Here is a 23,408-nt window from a genome sequence, read left to right on the forward strand (position 1 = left end):
CCTGGAAAGTGAATACAAGGTGAAAGGAATTTCCTGATGCATCTTACCATCTTAATAAAGAATTTTTATTTCTCATCCTCATAGATTCCTCCAAATAACTTAATTTCTATATCTATATCACCATATAGTTCAAATGAAAACACTAATGAAATCACTACCGGATTCTTTGGTAACATCTACTAAAAAGTGTGTGAGTAATCAGTGGACAGTAGTTGTGTTGTTACATTTTGAATAATTTACAAAAATTTTGGTGATAATCAGGAAGGTTGTTAGTTGATAGTATCTATTAGATTAAACACAGGATTTTTTTTTAATGGCTACAAAAGCAAGAATTTTTCAAAAACTTCAGACCACTGACTCTCCTCAACATTTCTTCTGGAAGAAATCATTTATCCTTGTCATTAAATTCTTACTGAAGACAAACACAAAGCTAACGGGCATCCACAGACTTAACTTCCCACAAACTTATAGACCATTAATAGTCTGCAGCTCTGTGTTTCAAAACCAGCTTTTAACTTAGAGCTAGTAAAACTCACAACATTAGGCTGCGAGAGTGATGTAGCTGCCTTTACCACATCCGTAAGTGGATGAACACATCTATTAGACGTATTGAATAAATATAACTAAATATATTCATAATATATAATTATAGTATAAAATAATATAAAAATATAAATACATATTAAAATAAATATAAATAGTATGCTAACTATACACCTGTAACTTAATTTTCAAATCTCCCACAAAAAACAAGCTCACTCAAATGGCCTATTACAGATTAATAAAATTTATTATTTATTATTTCCCTCAGACTATGAGAAGTTAATTTTTTGGAATTAAATTTGATATTTTATTTAATGATTCAGTGTACACTCATTAATATCAGAAGAACAGAAATTCTAAATAGGAGTAACTGCAACCTTAAATAGATGTATTACAAATATAGACATTATTGTGTAGCTGTGCAAGACTATAGGCATATACCAAACATCCCGTGAACTAATAATTATTGGTAGGAAAATAATTTTGCACTTTTGGTCTACAGAAATTAATTATGAACACCTGAGTAGACATGCACAGACAAGTTACTATGTAAACAGAGACATATATGCAAAAATTATTGTAAGGCATAGAAATGTAGCACACAAACGTTTAGAAGACTAATTGAATAAGCGCTTTTCATGTGCATAACTTGTTACAGCATCCATTTCCAGCAATTTTTCATCTATTCAGATAGGCAACTGACAAGGTATTAAATGTTTAAAGCCAAAGAGATGTGACCAGAAAATAAAATGGAAAATAATATGAATGTCTCATTTAACATGAAACATCTGGTACGTACAGTTTTTTGAAGGATATCATCTGCATAGTTAGCACACCAATATAGTATTCTTAATTAAAGTAAGATATGAAGTTTTATTTATTCAGACATACAATTATGGTAACAATTATATCTAGAACTGCAAAAGGCAGTTAGCATGGAAGCGCATAAATAAATGATGAAGACAAAGAACATAAAAATAGCACACCACCACTAGATAATTTAGTCTGTGATTTCATTAAAGAAATTATGCATACTGATGGACCCTACCTGTACCTACATGAGAAAGGTCTACAGAAAGGTATCTAAAGTATTCAAGGCTTCATGTAATCAGCTGACATGGAAATAACATCTGAAGAGATTAACCATAATTAACCCATCTTGTCTGACCACCTTAAACTTATGTGTGTGCACATATAAACAATACCTGTATATATACATGCAGGCAAGATGTACCTGGAAAACAGAAGCAATCTGTACAAATGTAGAGCTACAAAAACTCAAATGGACTCGAATAAACTTTTTAGGCTATTAAATGGAACTCAAAACCCCCCAAACCCTTGGATAATAAATTTAATAAATCAAATAATTTTTCAGAATTATTTGTCCAAAGTGTGCTATACACACTATTTAACTAAGGGAGAAGACTAGTACAAGCTTAATTCTCAAGATAGCAAGTTCCAGAGAGACCTCTGAAAAAAATAGTGTTTTATTAAATCTTATCTTAGGACACAGCTATAAAAGCAATGTCAACAGATGCAGTAACTAAGCTTATTAAACTTTTATCTTCACATGGCTTCTGCAACCAAATAACAGCTGGAAAACTGATAATAAAGAAATTTAATCCATCATTTTTACAGATGAAATTAATACCTGTCAAATTTACTTCTGACAATTTAATACAACAGTTTTAAAATAACTACTCAGACTTTCTTTTTTGGCTTAAGATAGCTTTTTAAGGAAAACAAGATGACACTTCTCAGTACTGCAAAGTTCAAGTTAATTATTGTAAATAGAGAACAATTACAGACAGTGAATCTTTTATGCACTATATAGCATGGAAACATTTTTGACTATATAATTCAAGTATAATCTTTTTCTGACCTGTGACATCAACAATACTGATTTGAAAGTATATTAAGTATTAATAATCTGTATAAGATGATAATTAGAAGTTATTCTAATATAAAAAATGCATATTATCTCAATATTGTTTCTAATGAACTAAATGCAGAACAGTGGTATAGAACATTTTAATTAAGCACATATGTTCTAATTAATAGACCAAGTCTGATCCCTACCAAAACTGCATACTAACCATATATTAAGAATTGAACAAGTATTATGGCAGCATTTTGCACATAAAAAAAAAATCAATCCACATTTAATTTTAAAAGACAAAAGATAAAGATGTCTTAGGTATATCAGATGCAGTTGTGACAATATTGTAAAAAATGCTAACTGTAAAATGCTAAATGAGGCAGAAGAAACCAGCTAAAACTAAGAAACTAGTTCAAAGCAGAAGAGCAGACTCAGGCACCGACAAGTAGATACTTAAAAAAAAAAAAAAAAAAAAACATTCTTCAAAAGACCGTTAAGAAAAGTGAACTGAAATAAGCAGAAAATGGGCAGTGTGAAGATCACTGCTTGCAGCATCAAGTGATGGTTATGTCTATGGCTGTTTCTTGTTTTCCTTTTCTTGTCCTTCTGTCTTCCTGCACATTTTCAGTCCCAGTGGTAAGACTTCCAGAATGTTAATTCTATCCTATCTTCCTATCTCCATTGCACAGAAAATTATGTGGAAAATGAGACGCTTGTTTTCTTGAAGAGGATAAAAAGTTACAGTAGACGAGAGAATGTCAAGGGCACTCCAAATTGAAAACTGTAATCCGCAACCAAAAGGCCAAACTAGCTAAGTGCATTAGGTAAGGAACCAAGACTAAAACTTAGGTATCTATGGCTGAAGACAGAGTAACAGAGTACTGAAGGTTGGGGAATGTGGGTGGGAAAGAGGGACACAGAGAGGAAAGTAAGGTGCAGAGGGTAAATACAAGAGACCTGCTGAAACAACACCAAGGGCAAAGAACACAGGACTTCTTTTGAAGGTTTAAGTAGTATCGAAGAGCTATCAGAAGAAAAGAAAGAAAAAGTTGCAGAAATGGACAAGATGAGTAGTCTGGGGAACATGGCAAAAGCATGAGAGGTTTACATATGCAGTTTGAGGAAGCACTTTCTCTGAAATCTCTCAAAGAATTTCTGCAACAGCCATTCTAAAACATAATGTAAAAATTAAAAACAAAATCCAAAGATACCCTCTTTATTTTCAGGTTTTTAGATGCTCTTCATTTCACAAAAGTAAAAAGAACAGAAAAAAGAACAGTAAGGTTCTGATCAATTCATAACAGCAGAATTAGTTAAGAGGTGACGGGGACAATGAGAGAAACATACGATCATCTTTTTCTCTCAGTAACCAAGGCAGTGGGATAAGAAAGCAAAAGGTCAGTAAGAATAGAAGATATACTGGAAGTGAGCCTATGCAGCAACAGAGATGGTTGGAGTCAAGAAGAGCATTTTCCCTTGGATACTAACTTCAGGAAAACGAACCTTGAAGTGCAACAGTTTCATATATTTTGGAGAAAGAAGTTTAGAGTAGGTAAAATTTACATATCACATGTTTCTGAACATTAAAAAAAACACACAAACAACAACCTTAAAATGTTGTTATTCCTCACAACTCCTAAAAACACTGTATTATTCCTCAAATAACAAGTCAAGGGCTTTTCCTACCTCATACAACATGAAGATAAGGACAGCAGGGTATGCATTGTCTGAAATCAGCTAACAATACGATGTTTCAATTTATTATAAAAATGACGTTGACGAGTGTGGTATTCAGTTGTTGTCTTTGCTGATCTTGCGAGGTTCTCTGCAGGCTGCCTCAGCAAGGTGCTACCCACTCCCCAGAATGCTTTGGCACTAGATGCCTTTCTTACAGGGCTGTAAAATGTTAAGAAGCCTTTTCAGCTCCGTAGCTGAACTACTGCTGCTAATGCCTGTGATTCACTCCTGGAGGCTGTCTGACAAGAAACAGGTATAATCATTTTGAGGAATGATAATTTTTGATGACACAGTCTTTGAGAAAAGAGTATTCTGGAAGACAAATGCTGGCAAAAATACTCTACCTGTAACTGAGTATAGGGTCACATTCTCCGATAAAGTGTGTAATTTTAACATTTTTTTCCCCTCTCTTTGTTTAAAGAGTCTTTGGTTTATTAAAGGGGAGAAGTAAAACTCCAAAAGTGCAAAGCAATCCAAGAGGTTCTAACATACTTGCAGGCAATATAAGAACACAGTAAATTTTAAGAATGACATAAAAACAAATATTCACCAGCTAATATCAAGCACAGAAGGACACTGAGAAAAATCCCTTCTCACTTAACATAGTCTTAAGAGGTAGGATATGACAAAGGAACCTCATCATGAAGACCTACATCACTAGTAATCCTACAAAAAGAGCATGCTGACTTAAAAAGCACCAGGAAACCTTTGGGACATTTTCTGATCTTAATTCTCCAGTCACCATAAAAAGTTTCTGTAACAAGAACCCCGGAAAACTCAGTAGGGCAAGCCATTTATCATTACATCTTTCCTCAAGTTCAGCAAGAGGAGAGTTGTGCTATAAGACAAATGTTACAGCTTCAGTTGCATGTGGTAATTCAAAGTGAAGCCTACAAATGAGATATCTCATTAGTTTGAGCAGATGGATCAAAATTAAAGGCTGAATCACCAACTCTTAATTTCCCAGTAGCCAGAAAGATCTTGAAGTCTTGCAGAGTATGACTGTTGAAAAATCAACATAAAAAGCTTCTCTCCATCTGTCAAAACACATGTCTGTAGAATGCAACTACCTCCTACCAGCCTTAGTCTTAAAAAATGAAAACACACGTACATCTATTAAAACACATGAACATATAACTTCAGTCAAGCATCACACTATAACCTATAATATGACAGTGGCGCATCAGCATGACTTCCATAAGACTAAATTAATAATAAGACTTCCATAAGACTAAATTAATAAGAGCAAGTGCCGGGTCCTGCACCTGGGACGGGGAAATCCTGGCTGCACGTACAGACTGGGCGATGAGATGCTGGAGAGCAGCCTAGAAGAGAGGGATCTGGGGGTCGTGGTAGACAGCAAGTTGAATATGAGCCAGCAGTGTGCCCTGGCAGCCAGGAGGGCCAACCGTGTCCTGGGGTGCATCAAGCACGGCATCGCTAGTAGGTCAAGGGAGGTGATTGTCCCGCTCTACTCTGCGCTGGTGCAGCCTCACCTCGAGTACTGTGTGCAGTTCTGGGCACCACAGTATAAAAAGGACATGAAACTGTTGGAGAGTGTCCAGAGGAGGGCTACGAAGATGGTGAAAGGCCTGGAGGGGAAGACATACGAAGAACGGCTGAGGTCACTGGGCCTGTTCAGCCTGGAGAAGAGGAGGCTGAGGGGAGACCTCATCACAGTCTACAACTTCCTTGTAAGGGGGTGTCGAGAAGCAGGAGACCTTTTCTCCATTAACACCAGTGACAGGACCCGCGGGAACGGGGTTAAGCTGAGGCAGGGGAAATTTAGGCTGGACGTCAGGAGGGGGTTCTTCACAGAGAGGGTGGTTGCACACTGGAACAGGCTCCCCAGGGAAGTGGTCACTGCACCGAGCCTGTCTGAATTTAAGAAGAGATTGGACTGTGCACTTAGTCACATGGTCTGAACTTTTGGGTAGACCTGTGCGGTGTCAAGAGTTGGACTTGATGATCCTTAAGGGTCCCTTCCAACTCAGGATATTCTATGATTCTATGAAATTACTCCTTTTTAGCACTGTAGAATTCTTTCAAAATGAGTTAACAGAACAGTAGGTAAACAAACAACTGTTGGGCTTAATTTATTAACTCATTCAAAAGACTCTAATAAAGAATCTTAAAGACAACATTGTGAAAGTTTGATGGCCACAGGAGAGCGTACATTAACTCAAACTCATGGAACTTTAGAAAAGGGAATATGTTTTTCTCTGATTCTGGTATTTCTTTATTGCATAAAGATGGAATATAGCTTTTGGTTCTCTGAACCACTGCTGTTGAGATCAGAGTGCCTGTCATATATTACTGCCTCAAAAGATAGAAAATTACAAATATTTCCTGAATTTCATTCAGATATACAACTGCTGTAGAATTTTTTTTCTGAAGTACTTGGGAAGAGGATGTGAACCTCATGAAATTCTACAAGGCCAAGTGCAAGGTCCAACATCTGGGCTGGGGCAATTCCAAGCACAAATATGTGCTGGACAGAGAGTGGATTGAGAGCAGCCCTGAGGAGAAAGACCTGGGATGCCGGCTGATGAAAAGTTCAACATGAAGCAGCATTGTGCGCTTGCAGCCCACAGTATTGCAGCCCACAGTAAACCAACTGTATTCTGGGCTGCATCAAAATAAGCGTGGCCAGTGGAGTGAGGGAGGTGACTCTCCCCTTCTACTCTGCTCTTATGAGACCCCACCTGGAACACTGTGCTCAACTCTGGGGCCCCCATCACAAGGGCATGGACTTGTCCAGAGGAAGATCAAGAGGATGATCATGGGCTGGAGCACCACTCCTGTGGAGAGGGGCTGAGAGAACTGGGGCTGCTCATCTTGGAGAAGGCTTTGGGGAGGCCATATAGACCATAAAGTAACAGCTGCATAACTGTGTCAGGAATGAATGATGCTGCTGTTGCCCTTTCTGGAAACACTACCATTTTCACAGAATGGCTGCGGTTGGAAGGGACCTCTGAACATCATCTAGTCCAACCCCCCTGCCAAGCAGGATCTACACACTACAACTGCACACTACAGAAGATGGCATGCAGGCAGGGTTTGAATATCTCCAGACAAGACTCTACATCCTCTCTGGACAACCTGTTCCAGTGCTCTGTCACCTTCGCAGTAAAGAAGTGCCCCCTCAAATTCAGCCAGAACCTCCTATGCTTCAGTTTGTGCTCGCTGTCTCTCATCCTCTCACTGGACATGACTGAAAAGAGACTGGCTCCATCCTCTTGGCACCCTCCCCTCAGATATTTATATACATTGATGAGGTCTCTTCTCAGTCTTCTCTTTTCCAGACTTTAATTTTCTGTGATTCTTGCTCTGACCCTGCACCCAGTGGTGGACTGGCTTGCCCCCCTGTGAGTTTTCATCTTTCTTCCTCCCCAAATCTCATGCAAGGACCTCCTCACCACAGAATTTTGCTTGCACTCTGGACTTAGGGAGACCTTATAGTGGCCTTTACTGTACTTAAAGGGGGCCTATAGGCAAGCTGGGGGAGGAGGACTCTTTCAGGGAGTGGAGTGATAGGACAAGTAATGGTTTTAAACTAAAACAGGATAAATTTAGATTAAGATAGAAGGAAGATATAAAATTAGATATAAGGAAGAAATTATTCACTCAGGGTAGTGAGACACTGGAACAGGTTCCCCAGAGAAGCTGTGGATGCCCCCTCCCTTAAAGTGTTGAAGCCAGGCTGGATGGAGCAACCTGGGCAAGTGGGAGATGTCCCTGCCCATGTCAGGGGAGTTGGAACTGGATGGGCTTTAAGGTCCCTTCCAATCCAAACCATTCTATGATTCTACGATCTTTCCATTTAGAAACAGCCACAACTTTGTAAGAAAGCAAACAAACTTTATACACACACACGGAATGAAAATAAACACAAGTTTAAAGGAAAACAAAACAAAACAAAACAAAACAAAAAAAGCTATGAAAGGTTACAGAGCAAGACGGTATCAGACTACATTAAACCTGTACACAAGGCAATGACTTTCTAAAACAAAAAAATCAGAAGAAGGTGATAACTCTAGAATATCAAATGCTATTCTCAAAATTATGGAAACACACTAAGGAAAACCTTCCTAGCATAGAATTCATCCTACACTACGGGGAAGGTATTTCAGCGCAGATATATCTGCCTTATTTTTTTTTTTTTTTTTTAACATCTGCAGTTTGTATAATGATTAGGCAGTTCATTTATCAGAGCATACTCATTAAAAGTAAAATCCCTCACTTTTACTACCTTATTAAATACTACAAACTATAATTAACTGTATTATACAATGAGCTGATATGCTTAGTTCTGCATTGTCAAAGACTGCATAGTAGTGTTTTCTATATCATCATTTCAGGATATGAACGTCTGTTTCATAAGTATAAAGACAAATGTTTTCAATAATTTGAAAAAAGGAAATATAAAAAAAGTTACATAAATGTATATTTAAGAGTTCTGTAACATATCTCAAATGCTACTCCTTGATATATACACCTGTGCTTGATACAATTGCTTTGAAATATCATTAAACTCATTACCATAACTTTTTGAAATGCCATACTGATTTATGTATTTTTTACTGAATTCAGCTTGCATATATATTCAGCATTTAGATAAATTCTTACACTGAATGATCACCAAAGAACAATATTCATACTGAATTTGCACTACTAGCAATCTATGTTATCTTTTTCACTTTAATCAGCATATTTACCACAGGCTAGTGATAGTCAACATATATCGTACCCAGAACAAACATTTTAAAGCAATGAAAGTGCTTAACATTTACAATCAATTGAATCAAATCAACCAAAGCATTCTGAAATCAAACAAACTTTTCTATAGCAAGGGAAATGACACTTCTGCCTTGTCTGAAAATACACTGCTTATTTGATTGTTGGCTTGGAACATAATTTTCAGAAACTGAGATAAGCAATTGTCTCAGCTAGTGAAACTGTAACATTATGGAGACTAGTATTCTTCATGTGACATCTTTTCAGCTGCAGCACATGCCTTAAAACACTCGTGCATTCAACTGTTTGTACAGGAACTAAAACCATTCTCAAGGAAAGCCATGCAAACAACGAAACACCATCTGCAAGAATTATACAAATTATTGCACTTGAGTCTTTATTAGATATATTTTTAGATATTTTTCCCCCTCAGTCTGAAGAAAAGAGAGGGGAAGAAAGGTGCAATAAATATTCTGGAACAGCATGCAACTTTCTGCCTGTATTCCAAGAAATGTTAGTTGTTTAGACATACTGACTTAAAGAATCTGCTACTTGTAGCTTCATCTATAGCAACTGAAAATACACACAATCATAACAAAAAGTGAAATATGAGCAACTAAAGCTACCTCAGTTTAAGAAATATGGTAAGATGTGAGCATAGCTGACAATGAGGAAATAACAAACTCAAGTTCCCTTGGTACTGCCAACAAATGTTGTTAAAAATTTTCACTCTGGCAAATACCAACTTTCCATATGCAATCTTCATGACTACATTAAAAACTTTTTGAATATATCACCAGTAGCTGATAATAGCAAGGGAAGGTAAGCAATATTGAACCAGAGGGAGCAGGAAGAGTTATTTGTTGCTGAAGAATTTTATTTTCTCCAAGTCATAAACCAACTGTTCAACTTTTAAAATAACATCATAATCTGAATTTTCTTTGAAACAGGGAAAATACACAGTTCTTAGCATTATTGTGTGTGAATTTCCTTCCGTTATATGTAGATTACTTAGTTTTGTTCATGCTCTGAACAGGTGCCATACCTGTCACAACTACTGCCTCTCACATTGCTATATTTGCAAAAAACTAACAAAAAGAAGACATCATGTGATGGTGATCTAAGAGCACAACAATAACAGAAAGATAAACTATTCATGCAAAGGTGTCAAGCCAAGGGGAATGTCAGATTTGAAAATTCACTGCAGAAACTTCTACTGTAGAGCATAATGAAGGATTACTTCCTTTAATAACAAAAGCAAGACACAAAACCAAGAACATTTCAAATGAGAGATGCTGAGCCCTTGTGCACCATGTTTTGAACACTGCATAATTCTCACCCTTCATCTCCAACAGGACCTCTAGCTAGAATTGGCGAGATATGGGAAAGGGTGAGAATAATAACTAGATTTTATTTTATTTTAAATCATTAAATGTACCTAAGTCTAAGGCCTCTAAGTACCAACCTTTGTCATTTTAAACTCAAGACATAAATATTCATTAGTTAGTTTGAGTTATACTGAAATTTTCACCTTTGGTACAAATGAACATTTCTTAGCCTCTTTAGGTTTTCTTGCATGCTGATCCTATAAAGTGTTTTTAAGGTTAAAGAAGACCCTTGAAGTGACATACCTCAAAAAAAAATCTTTAAAACAAACTTTATAATGATCAAAACCAATTTCTTTATGTTTGTTCTGAATGCAAACCAAACCAAAAAAATACCTGGTGTCCAGCCATTATTTGCTTCAGCACATTTTCATAACATACTTCATCCATATGATTTAGCTGCTGCACCTGAAAAGTAAACATCATACCTTATATTAAAATCATTTCTATTTTTCTACACATTTTCTATTACATGTCAAAAAAGTAATAGTGATCCATTAAAAATATGTTTATGCAATTGAATTTATAATATACTGATCCCCATTACTAACAATACTTTATTAATTCACAAATAGATCATGAAAATAAGTAGAAAAAGCACAAAAAAAAAAAAAAAAGGGTAGTGGATATAAAGTTTATTAAGTGACTTTTTTTTTTTTTTTTCTTTTTTTTAAGACCAAAGAGAGGTAATCCAGTTCTGTTCTTTAGTTTATCTGTTCCATATATAAGGAATCATACTTCTACTGGATATTCTACTGGATAGTGATGAAGTAATCCATTTAATACATCAATACATTTAAAACATCAAATAATTATTTTTATCTTTTTTTATATATATTATTTTTATTAAATTATTTTTATCTTGTTATCTTATTTTTATCTATGAATGCAGCTTATACATTGCAGATATACGTATCCAAGCAGTTACTGATTCTCAATTTTTTGTCAGAAGAAAGAATTTTCTTCATAGTTGGGTCACTAGGAAACAGTGGGATTACCACACACAGGATTTCCAATTACGGATAAATCATAAAGCTTCAGAAAGGTTCCAAAATAGAGTTCAGTTTAAAACCTCAATAGAAATGTATTCTTCAATCTGCTCCAAATATACTTCTTTCATTTTTTTTTTCATAGCATATACTTAAGATTGTTCCAAATCAGACTAAATAAATGAAGTTCAAAATTAGAGCAGATAAGAACTCCATCCTTCATTTTTGCATAAAGGGGTGGAAAGAAGGAAAATATAGCTTTTTTTTTTTTTGACACAAATATTTTGTAAGAAAAAAATATGTAGGAACTAGAAAATGGAAATTCAGCACTTCTTGGTGTTATCTAGAATATCTTAAAGTTGTAAAATATAGCTTTAATTGCTTTAATGGGAAGGAGAGAACATTCGTATTTGCCATAAGAATAATAGTAAAAATGTGAGAAAGATGGCCTTGTGGGCAAGAGACAAATACCCTGTCTGATTGCTCTGAAAATTAGAGGTTAGCACTTCATTTAATTATTTTTCAAACATTTATTTGAAAATTATTAAGAAGTGTAAATAGGCAATGCATAAACACACATATAGACATATATATATACACATGTACAAACAATTTTACATATGCTTTGCACCCATACACAGAGAGAAAGCTAACATGTATAAAGAAAAATAACAACTCTATACAGCCAGATTATTTGTCTTCCATCAAAAAAAAAAAGAAACAACTTTTAAAATCAAATTAAACTGAGTAGATGATCCATATATGTGACATTAATAGATCTGCAAATGAAGAAGCCATATTTTAGTCTTGGTTCCATATGCTGTCAGTTTCAACTATTTCCTGGCTAATGTCTATGCCTAATAAGTACACCAAAAGTTATACAACATGTGCTGTGCATATCTAACCCAGCAAGAGGGAGACAGCATCATTATAAACCTCAATTAAGAACACAACTAAAATATGCTTGAACGCACATCATAAATAGCCATAATGTTATACATATTCTAGAGAAGAACATAGAGCAATCCCATTTATTCCACACATTTTTGGACAACTGCTATCTAGCACTGAAATGCCATGTCACTAAAACTAATTTTAGCTGAGCTTTCACAGACATCCTAATTCATTTCCTGAAGAAAAGATACTTAGGTACTAGCCTAAGTATCTTTAGGCAGAACCATAGTGAGAAATGCTAGCATCTAAAGCAAGCACTCCCCTCCACTGAGTTTTGCAAGGCTGATTGGGCCTCTTCCAGATCCCTGCACTACCACAGAGAACCAGTCTAGATGCCAGCAGCAGCTCAGAGATTTGGAAGCTTTTGCCTCAACTTCAGTGAAGCAGGTGCCCTATTATACTACCAGGCTGCTACCAGTCTTTTTAGTAGAATCCAATCTAAAAAGGATAAGTATGCCTAACTTCAGCACCAATTGTTCATTGTGGGATCAGAAGCATTTTGGAAATGTATCAAATTCCCATATGCTAAAAGCCTGAGAAAAACCGCTGTGTCCATCTGAAACAGCTAAACGGCTATGGTTTAGAGGACACTGCTACTGATTGTTGAAGAAGGCTTGCCTGTGGTTTGCATATGAATTGGCTAATTATTCATCTGCTCCAAATTTTTGGAGAGTTTGGTTTTTTGTTTTTTTTTTTTTTTTTTGACAAAAAATTTTATAAAGCTATGGCAAAGCATCTACTTCAAGGAACTAACAACTTTGTCTCCTTGCTCCTCACCAGTGTGGATTCAGACACAGTATTGATTGCATTGCATCTGTTGATGTTCTACAAGAATTTTTGATTCTGTGGGTTCTTGCACTGCTTTCCTTTCGGATAGACCAGAAGGATATTGATATCAGTAATCATTTGGCAGGTTCAGTATTAATATTATGCTGAAAAGAATCCTTTGTAAAAGAGGTTTAATGCTTCTAGTTTTCGTTTGATACAACATATATTAACTTCATTGCAAAACGTATTTTACTCTATGAAATCTAGAATGGCATTCTTCTGAAAAGCAAAAAGAAACTCCTAGCTTGTGGCATTACTAAGAGAGTCTTTGTCTGCTGTGTATTCACGTTTCAGAATAACTACTACCTCCTAATATTTATGATTATTTCCTATTAATAATATTTATTATTGTGTTTGTCTTGTTCTGTTTTAAGAAAACATTTTTTTTAATCATGTTAAATGTCATAAGAGAATCTGTGTAGTACTCTGATTTTTAAATCAGGGTTGCATTCTAAAATAAATATGATTAAACTGAGTCTTTCCTTTTTTCTTACCAGACTACAGTAGAAATAAACAAAATAGACAAATCTAGTGCTAGGAAAACATTAAAGAAAAGCAACGGCAAATAACAGTGAAGGCACTTAGTATCATTAATGAAGGTTAAAATATGCAAACTGTGGTAAGCAACATACGGTAAACTAGTCTTGCGTGTATACACTTGAAATGGCTCCCTATGGTTGTAAGCTAAAGTTTCTTTCCTGCATTTCAGATAGAATGTACTAGCTAAATAACCTAGAAAAAAATAGGAAAAAAAAAAAAAAGAAAAATAACCTAGAAAAGAATACTATCATTGATTAAGTTATGCAATTGGCTTTTGATCAAAAATGTCTTGATTTCTATTAAATTGAAATCAGAGCAGAATAAGATTTCCAAAAAAGCTGAGCTATAAAATATTATACATCTCTAAGTTACTTGTGCTTTAATTATTTGCTACTAAGATACATAGAAATCTTTGCAAAAGCAGTTTATGGAAATGTGTTTGTATCAATGACTGTATTTAAAGAAGGTTTATAATTTGAAGTGTCAAGTGGCACTGCACTTCATTGACCTATTATTTTAATAAGAATAATATACCTACATGGCCTCAATGCTTCCACAAATGAACAAGAGCACAAAGAATAAAGAAGCTAATTTAGGGACTGTTGTAATGCGTTTTCTATCAAACATGCACGTGTGACAAATAATGGCTTAGGACGCTAAGGTTTTCATCAATAACTTATAACCCATTAGTGTTAAGTTAATGCATGTCTCATATCCAGATTTCATAAATGTGTATTTTTCTTACAACATTCCATTGATTATTCCACAGGCATTCTTACTGGTAAAGTTTCTAGCCAAATGGAAAACAAATGAGAAAGGCAGAATAATCAGGTCCTACAGTGACTGCAGTTGAGGGTGATGATTTTTCCCCAATAAAGCAAAACTTATTAGTAAAGTGAAGGCATTGCAAAACTACATACCATTGTACCCAGCCACAGAAAGGCCTATTTACAGGGACTGCAAACTGAGGAAACAGGATTCTTTAAGCATTTCTCACTGTATCTTTATAGAGAATATGCTTCATAAAACAGCAGTAGCATAAAACAAACAAACAAAACAGTACCCCCTACACATACATAGGTGAAGCATGATTAAAACAAATAGCAATCCTTTCTTTGCTTTTCCTGATTCTTTACCTTATTAGTCGTCTTAATTCCTATAAAGGTTTGTCCCAGTGGTACAGGTCGGAAACGGCCATCGAAGTAGAACAGTCCAATGTAGGGATTAACATGTAGAAATGTAGCAACATCAAGATAATTGGGTAATGTAGCTGAAAGACCCAAAATCCTGATCATACTTTGTGTAGACTCAACCTACAAAAAATAAACAAACAAAAAAAACCCTGTAAATAATCCAAGTGTTACAGTAGAAGAAATCAAGCACAGTAGGAGTTTTAAAACCTCCCTTACTCAATAATAACATGAAAGAAGCATTTAATATTATATAAAAAGGTGAACAATAGATTTGAGCTAGTGATTAACCTGTACTGAAGAAACCAGAACACTCTACAGTTCCATTGAATCTTTCTTATTCATCTCTTTTACCCTGCAAAAAGTTAGTATTCATTAACTGACGTGGAGGAACAAGAACAGTAACACTGGCTTGTTAAGAAGGGATTGTAAAATTTACAGGCAAAACTAGGACAGATAATTTGGAATCATTTCTTTTTAGTTGAATTCACGCACTTCTGAAATAAAAAACAATGTAATTTGTGCCATTCCTCAATCATGGCTAGTGCTTAGATATTTCCACAACTCTCTTAGGCAATCTATTCTGGTTCATCACTATCTGCATTTCTGCAGTATGTATCAGTACTTCTGCAGAACTGAAGATACCAATAACACTAACAGACATTTTTTCTATCATTCTTTTTTTTTTCCTGTTTGTATTACATTTTATAAAAGAAATGGTTATTTTATACATATAAATACTCTGTTTCATATAAAAGTTTACATATTGCATATATTTCCAGATAATTTTCAAAAAGAATGAAAGCAATTAAAACATTTGAATGAGGAAAGAATGCAAGAATTTTCCCGTTTCTTGCTGAAATATTAAGAACTTTGTAGGCTGGCTCACAGCTTACTTACTAGTGCAATTATTTAGACATACAGAAGTTTTCATCTAAAGACTTTTTGTGCATAGTATAACTGAGGCCACAAACAAGGTTCTCAACTTGTTGCAAATGCACGAACGTCTCATCTTATGAGTAAGGTTGCTATCTTCTACCCAGCTAAGTCCTGTTCAAAACACTGTGAAACTTAGATTCAGGTTTTGAATGACTAAGATATGCAAGTTAAAGTGAAAGGAAGTCCCATGTTGCAATTAAAACAGAAGAACAAGAAGTTTTCAAAAAAAAAGATGATTAAAAAGTATATGGAAAACATTCGTAAATAAGATAAAACAAATGATACCATAATACAGACCTGGGGAATAGTAAGTGCACAAAAATCATAAACCAAAACCCAAATGAAAACATCCCCACCCTATCCCTCCAACTCTACAGATAACAACCAAGCAAACCACTGCGTTGCTGATAATGGACATATCACATAGTAAAAATCTGGAGGTTCCGACAGTTGATGCAGGCAACGAAACACCACAGAAAAACTGCTGACTGACCAACACTTCTTCACTTACACAAAAGTGCAGCTTTGCAGAGGAAAGCTCATGTACAACAAACTCTTAAATGTAAACTCAAATTCTGAGAGGACAGACACAAGATATTTCATTTTCACAAGTCTTAACATCTGTAGCCAGCATTCAAGAAAGTTGATAAGCAAGTTCATTAACAAAGAAGCATTAGTAGAATATAATTTGTTAGATATATTTTTATAGCTGGATTTTCTGATGACCTAAGGGTAATCCTCAATCATACAGTTTTGGAGCGTGGGGCTTTTTTTTTTTTTTTTTTTTTTTTGGTTTTCTGTATGCTCCAGCCTGGCCTCCCCATGGACTACAGGAATCTTGGGTCTCACAGGTTTGTTTCTCATACAGTTTTCCTCTCTCCTCATGGCTAGGAGCCGTTTTTCTTTTTTCTTTTTTTTTTTTTTTTTTTTAACCCCAGAGCGCCGCCATTTTAGCTGCAGGGCCCAGCCATGCCTTGTGGTGGTGCCATTGGAAATGTCTGGAACTGGTACAGGGCAGCCCTCGCCTCTCGCCAAAGAAGAGCCCTACAGCCCCAACCCCTGGCAGTGTCTGGACATGGACACCTCATACAAATGTCTAATTTGTCTAATGCCTATGCAGGTTTTTGAACTGTAAATACAGTAACCACAGATATGTTTAATTATACTGTACTTTGTTCACTATCACCTGATAATCAAGTACCTCAATCGGAAAGTGTAACTAAACTCTAATCTGCAAAACATATTTGATTTTGCTAAATTTAATATATTTCAAATCTTCTGAGAGCCTGAAAAATGTGCTCAGATCCATCGGATGGTAGGAAATTATTTCCAGTATTTAAACAATTAACAAGAACTCTACATAATAACCATGGACTTATGAATTTTTACACCAATTAACTGTTCAGAGTTTTCTTTCAAAATATAACAACATCTGAAGAACAGTTACAGTTTACTGAGACTTTTCATTTTCAAAATCCTTGTAAATAGAAACTGCGTAACTTCACCGATCTGGCAGCTGGCCTTGTGGTCAGGGAACAGATTATTCAGGTTGGAAGGGACCTTAATGATCACCTAACTCCAGCCCCCTGTCATGGGCAGGGATGCCACCCACTAGATCAGGTTGTCCAATGCCCCATCCAGCCTGGCCTTGCACATTTCCAGGGATGGGGCATCCACAGCTTCTCTGGGCAACCTATTCCAGTGCCTCACTACTCAGTGAAGAATTCCTTCCTTATGTCTAGTCTAAATCTAACCTCTTTTAGTTTAAGACCGTTCCCCCTTGTCCTATCATTATTAACCCAAGTAAAGAGTCCTTCTCCATCTTTTTGTAAGACTCCTTTAAGTATTGAAAGGTCACAATGAGGTCTCCCCAGAGCCTTTTCTTCTCTAGGCTGAAACCTGGAGAACCCAGAATTATAACTGCACCTGAAAACCGCAGCAATCAACACAAGCAAGAACAATAAAAATTACTAATATGTACAACACACTTATAAACAAAGCACATTTTATATTAAACCTGTCCATATATTTGTGCTTATGGATATAATGCCTACATACTTTTTTTTTCAGTAAGTAAAATTTGCAAATCACAGAATCACAGAATTTCTAGGTTGGAAGAGACCTCAAGATCATCGAGTACAACCTCTGACCTAACGCTAGCAGTCCCCACTAAACCATGTCCCTAAGCTCTACATCTAAACGTCTTTTGAAGACTTCCAGGGATGGTGACTCCACCACTTCCCTGGGCAGCCTGTTCCAATGCCTCACAACCCTTTCAGTGAAGAAGTTCTTCCTAACATCTAACCTAAAACTCCCCTGGCTCAACCTAAGCCCATTCCCCCTCGTCCTGTCACCAGGCACGTGGCAGAACAAACCAACCCCCACCTCGCTACAGCCTCCCTTGAGGTACCTATAGAGAGCGATAAGGTCGCCCCTGAGCCTCCTCTTCTCCAGGCTGAACAAGCCCAGCTCCCTCAGCCGCTCCTCATAGGACTTGTTCTCCAGGCCCCTCACCAGCTTCGTCGCCCTTCTCTGCACCTGCTCAAGCACCTCGATGTCCTTCTTGTAGCGAGGGGCCCAAAACTGAACACAGTACTCGAGGTGCGGCCTCACCAGAGCCGAGTACAGGGGGACGATCACCTCCCTGGCCCTGCTGATCACACTGTTCCTGATACAAGCCAGGATGCCGTTGGCCTTCTTGGCCACCTGAGCACACTGCTGGCTCATATTCAGCCGACTATCCACCATCACTCCCAGGTCCTTCTCTGCCTGGCAGCTCTCCAACCATTCCTCTCCCAGCCTGTAGCTCTGCTTGGGGTTATTGCGCCCCAGGTGCAGGACCCAGCACTTGGCCTTGTTGAACTTCATGCAAATTATTTGGACTATCATTTTTCTATTTATGTTAAGCCACAAAAATCACGTCAGAACAATAAAGAAATCAGGTAATAATGTATTTTGCTCTATTTAAATCTGAAAACTAACAAGATGTTACTGTAAAGACTACTAATAAGCTAATTCAAACTGTAAAAAAAAAAAAATATCAAAAAGAAGTTTGGTGCTTTTCCCATCTAAATTACACATTAAAATATAAATTTGCAGCAATTTCTCAGCATCCTAATTATGGAACTTTGAGCTTTTAATTTCCAATAGTGTATAATGTACATAAAGTAGGAGCCTGATAAACAATCATTATTTGCTTCACAGTGTTTGGTAAAGTTTGTAAGTTTTTCGTTTGTTTTTCAGGAAAGGTAAGTTTATGTCTATAACTATTAAAAGAGGTCACTGTTAACTACTATGTTAAAGATAACCACTGCCACATATGCCTGAGAAAAAGTGAGACTTCTTATCTAAAACAGGTGAAAGAAGCAGTGGTTGAAGTGTAAGAAAACAAAGAGTTTTAAAACTGTCTCAGAATTGCCAGCCCGTGTTGTCAGCATTTAAACATACTAACTCTACAAAACTCTAAAAGGACATTTTGCTTGAAAAAAATCTTGCCTCATTAATGCCAAACTTCTGTATGAAATTCCCATCCTCAAGTATTTCTTATATAACTCTCAAGTTGAAGCAGCACTGTTAGACTCCAAACAGATTCAGAAAATAATCACAGAGGATTCATTAAAAGCAAGACTATAACTCAGTGCTCCAAAGTGCAATAAAAGTCCTCTAAATCATTCCATCAATTTAACTTCTTTCAAGGACATCCAGATAATCATTTTTTCACCATCTTCCTCAGAAGCAAAACAAGGTATGCTTATCCTAAAAGCAAAAATATATCATAACATTTCTGCCAACTATTTTATGCTTAAACTATAAACTAGAACTCTGTGTCTGTATATCCTCATATACATACACAGACTGAGTTTTCTTTATTATTTTAATTATACATGGCAACATACAAACAGCAGTGACCAAAACTGTGCTAAACTCAGAAGTCAGAAAAACAAAATTACCTGAATCTGCAACTACCACATATTGTTTATTTTTTTACATTTTCCTATGTGATTATGAGTGAGTCTCAATTACTTATCTTATTCATCTATCCAAGCACTACAAGTATTTTATTTTTGATAATGGCTTTTAGAGCTCTGTGCATACATTTTCCAACTACTTCTCAGACTTCTCCTGTAAAAGCAAGTATCAAAATTTTTTGTTTATCTTGCACGTGCATATACAAAGTGCAAGAGGACACTTTGTAAATATAGTCCATTCCAACATTAGTATTTTTCATGTGCCAGATCACTTATTTAGTCCTAGAAGACCCAGTTAGATGGTTATTATATAAGATAGTGGTTTCCTGAAACTGCAGTAAAAGTTACTGAAAAGATATTTTGGATGATGAAGTTTTCTGTTTGTATTCTCTATCACTGTCTGGTGGGGTTCAGCTAAGTGAATTTTCTTCACAACTGGCACAAAATTTCAGATGTTTTAGTCATTACACATGCTTAATTATCTTAGAACAAAAAAGTGTGAGCAACAATTAGAATTTACAAGGCTTTCTTTGGAAAGCTGAACCGTCACAGTGTTTACACATCACGTTCTTTGAAAGCTTTACTGTATTTTATTGATTTGATATTACACTTAAAGGAAGAAATAAAATTGCCATAACTACATTTAATTGACATATCTAATTAGTATATCTAATTCAGAAGCATTCATGGTGGCATGTGGAGAATTGACAGCATGTTCACCATACGCATTTGCAAAATGCTATTATCACACCATGAAATTCCATGTATACAGAAAAAATAAACAGAAGATAGCTATCTGGTACCCATTTCCACACTCATTTGAGTTTACACTGTAAACCATAAAGGATTAAGTATGGGAAGTGCCTGTCTGGACTGTAGATTGATCACAGCAGGTTCATTTTCCTAGTGGATTTGCACATCATCTCATTACATTACAGCCACCACTTGAGAGCATGCAGGGTATGCATAGAGATACTCTTATCTGACTTCTAAAATTTTTCCTGAACTTGTGATCTCAGCAATCTTCCCATTTCCATGTATTAAAATATCACATTCACAGAATTAATTACAATCAAGCTGGAAAGCATATCCCTGATTGTTCAGCTTGAGAACAGAAGTGAAGCATACAAGTTTACATATTCTCATCTTTGTGCAATTGTACTCTGGTTAGAAATTAATCTGGTATTTTCATGACCCAGAATCACTTCAACACACTCCAACAGTCAGTCTGTATGCCCTTTAGTGGATGTCTCTCCACTAAAGATAAGATGTACAGAAAACTAGATACAAACATTTCTTAGTGTTAACTCTAGATGTGCAAGAAGATTGATTCATGACTTAGGTTCCTGGGTATCCCGCATGACTCTGGTAAGAATGAAGTACTAGGTACAGGATACACATTAGTCAGTAAGATACCCACTAAGACACCTGCAAGTCTCAGCCCCCTGCAAGATCTACGATTTTCACATTACAAAAAAAAAAAAAAAGGGGGGGGGGGGAGGAATTCTCACAGGAAATTTTGTACAGAATTGAAGACACTTGAAAATGCCTAACAAGAAGGTTTGTTAGAATGTTTCACTAATGTTTACTTTATTTTTTTTTTCTGATTTTTTTGTTCATTGCTTAATGCTTTCATTAAGTAGTAGTTAAGTACATTAAGTAGTAGTCAATCAGTCCACACAGGTAGTAATTTCCTCATTTTAGGAAAACTAAAAAAAAAAATGGAAAAAGCAGTAACATAAAAATGATAAAATTACAAAATCAAAAGTGCATAGTAAAAAAGCAACTACTAATACTGCTTTGAAGATTCTACATAGGATGTTATCTACAACTCCGCATAGAATACATGTTACTAGGCAACCATCTAGTTAAGTAATTTTATAAATGAGTTTTACTCTGCTTCCCATGAACCCTGAGAATACTGTGATCACAGTTCTCCACTCAGAACATATTTAAAAATCTAGAGGTACTGAAAAAACATAACCATGCAGAAAGCACTATTATAAGCCATATTATTTTACCCTGGCTAAATATTAAGTATGCAATACTTTGCCTGAAGGAATTACACTTTGAATATACCTATTAAGAGATTTCTATGCCCTGCACAGTGCCGTTTCAGTTTTTCTTGAATGACAAAATGCCTTTTCATATACTGTTTTTTTCCCCCAAAGACAAACAAAAAAGAAATATGAAGTCTTCTACAAATCAGTTTAACTGCTTTATTGTATTATCAAGGAGTGTGACAGTCATGATTACCTTTTAAACTCCATGGATATACCAAGAAAATGGAAAAATGTTCAACTATCAATCATAAAAAGTGTTGTGCAGAATGACTGCCTGACCACTTCTATGCAAAGTAATAGAAAAGCTTCTGCAGATTCCTTCAAATATCTGATCACTAACAATTTCCAAGCAAATGGAGATTAAGTTTTGTTTTTTAAAAAAATATATAGTTTTTTAGAAGTCATTCTTACACAGCTACAAAGCTGCCAGAAAACATAACAATATACATCTAGAATTCTGTAAGGCATTAATTTTATGACAATCTGATGAACTGATGGTTTTTAAAGAACTTATAATTGAAAAACAGCAATTAAAAAGGGATGCATCTAATTGCTTTCTATGCCCAACTTTACTTAATAATTTTATCCATGATATGCAGTAAATAAACAAATAACTGGTGACAAGAATAAGAAGAGGTGATTGGTAGAATTAATATAATGGGTACGTGTGTCAGCCATAAAGGTAAATATAGGTTATCAGTCCTCTTCAAATTAAATTTATCTTAATTTAGCTCATTCTTAAATACACCTCAGTTGTTAAATAAGAAACTATTTTCCAAAAACACTCTTATAACAACAAGTGAATCCTGCAGCAACTATTAAAGTATCTGTCTGAAGACTTAATGAACCAGCATCTAAATGCAGGCTCCGAAGATGATGTGTCAGCAAATAAAGTGCATGTAATTCTTAAAGGACAGAACTGAATAGCAGGAAGGAGGAGCTAAGCCTCTGTATGTGCCACAACCAAAACTAACAGAAGTTCTATACCCAAGTTAGTTGACATGTTCTAAAAGCAGCTGCAAACATGAGAAAGTTCAGTGAACAAAGCCCCACAATAACATAAGTGGGGAACAAAACATTATAGAACAAGGTTTTGGTAAGGAGATCCTGAAAAACTTGATTGGCAGATAGAAGGAGTATCAAGGGGACAAAAGAATAAAGCAGTCACTGAAGATGAAATGTGAATAACCAAACAAATGCCAATGCCATTATTTATTGATGCATTCTAGTCTCCAAAAACACTTGAATGAACTACAGCCAGCTACTGCTAGAGACAAGATATGGAGACAAAAGAACCTTCCCTCCTCTGACCTCATCAGCTGTTCTTAGATCGTTAGCTATCAGCCTTCCTTTAAAATAAACAAAACAACCAAAATTTACTTAATCAAGAATGGGATTCCAAGAACATGAGAAGTCCCAAGCAGATAAAAATCCAGCGTTTGGCTTTGTGTGGGAGACCTCTGAATTTGTTTGCTTCTGATTGTCAGGAGGCACAAGAGGGAAAGTAGGAGGCAAAAAAAGAGGTAGAAGAAAGAACTAGAAACTAAAAAGAACTAGAGACATTGAAAATGCATCCAGAGCAGGAAAATTTATGACAGCTCATAGGGAAAATTTCTTAAATAAGGCATCATGAGGAAAGACCATTATTAGGAAGGA

General features: G+C 35.8%; 1 protein-coding gene across 1 annotated transcript in view; it reads right to left on the reverse strand.

Moving 5' to 3' along the window:
• ASCC3 (activating signal cointegrator 1 complex subunit 3) overlaps window positions 1-23,408 on the reverse strand; it is a 281,915-nt gene that overhangs the window by 146,426 nt on the left and 112,081 nt on the right. Inside the window, exons 12-13 of the mRNA XM_082756805.1 lie at window positions 14,729-14,905; window positions 10,618-10,689 (exon numbers count right to left, since the gene is read on the reverse strand). Coding sequence (XP_082612931.1) covers window positions 10,618-10,689; window positions 14,729-14,905 — 249 coding nt within the window. The remainder of the gene's footprint in view (window positions 1-10,617; window positions 10,690-14,728; window positions 14,906-23,408) is intronic.

The sequence above is a fragment of the Aythya marila genome (genome assembly GCF_965140915.1).
Source record: "Aythya marila genome assembly, chromosome: 3".
Classification (NCBI taxonomy): Eukaryota; Metazoa; Chordata; class Aves; order Anseriformes; family Anatidae; genus Aythya; species Aythya marila.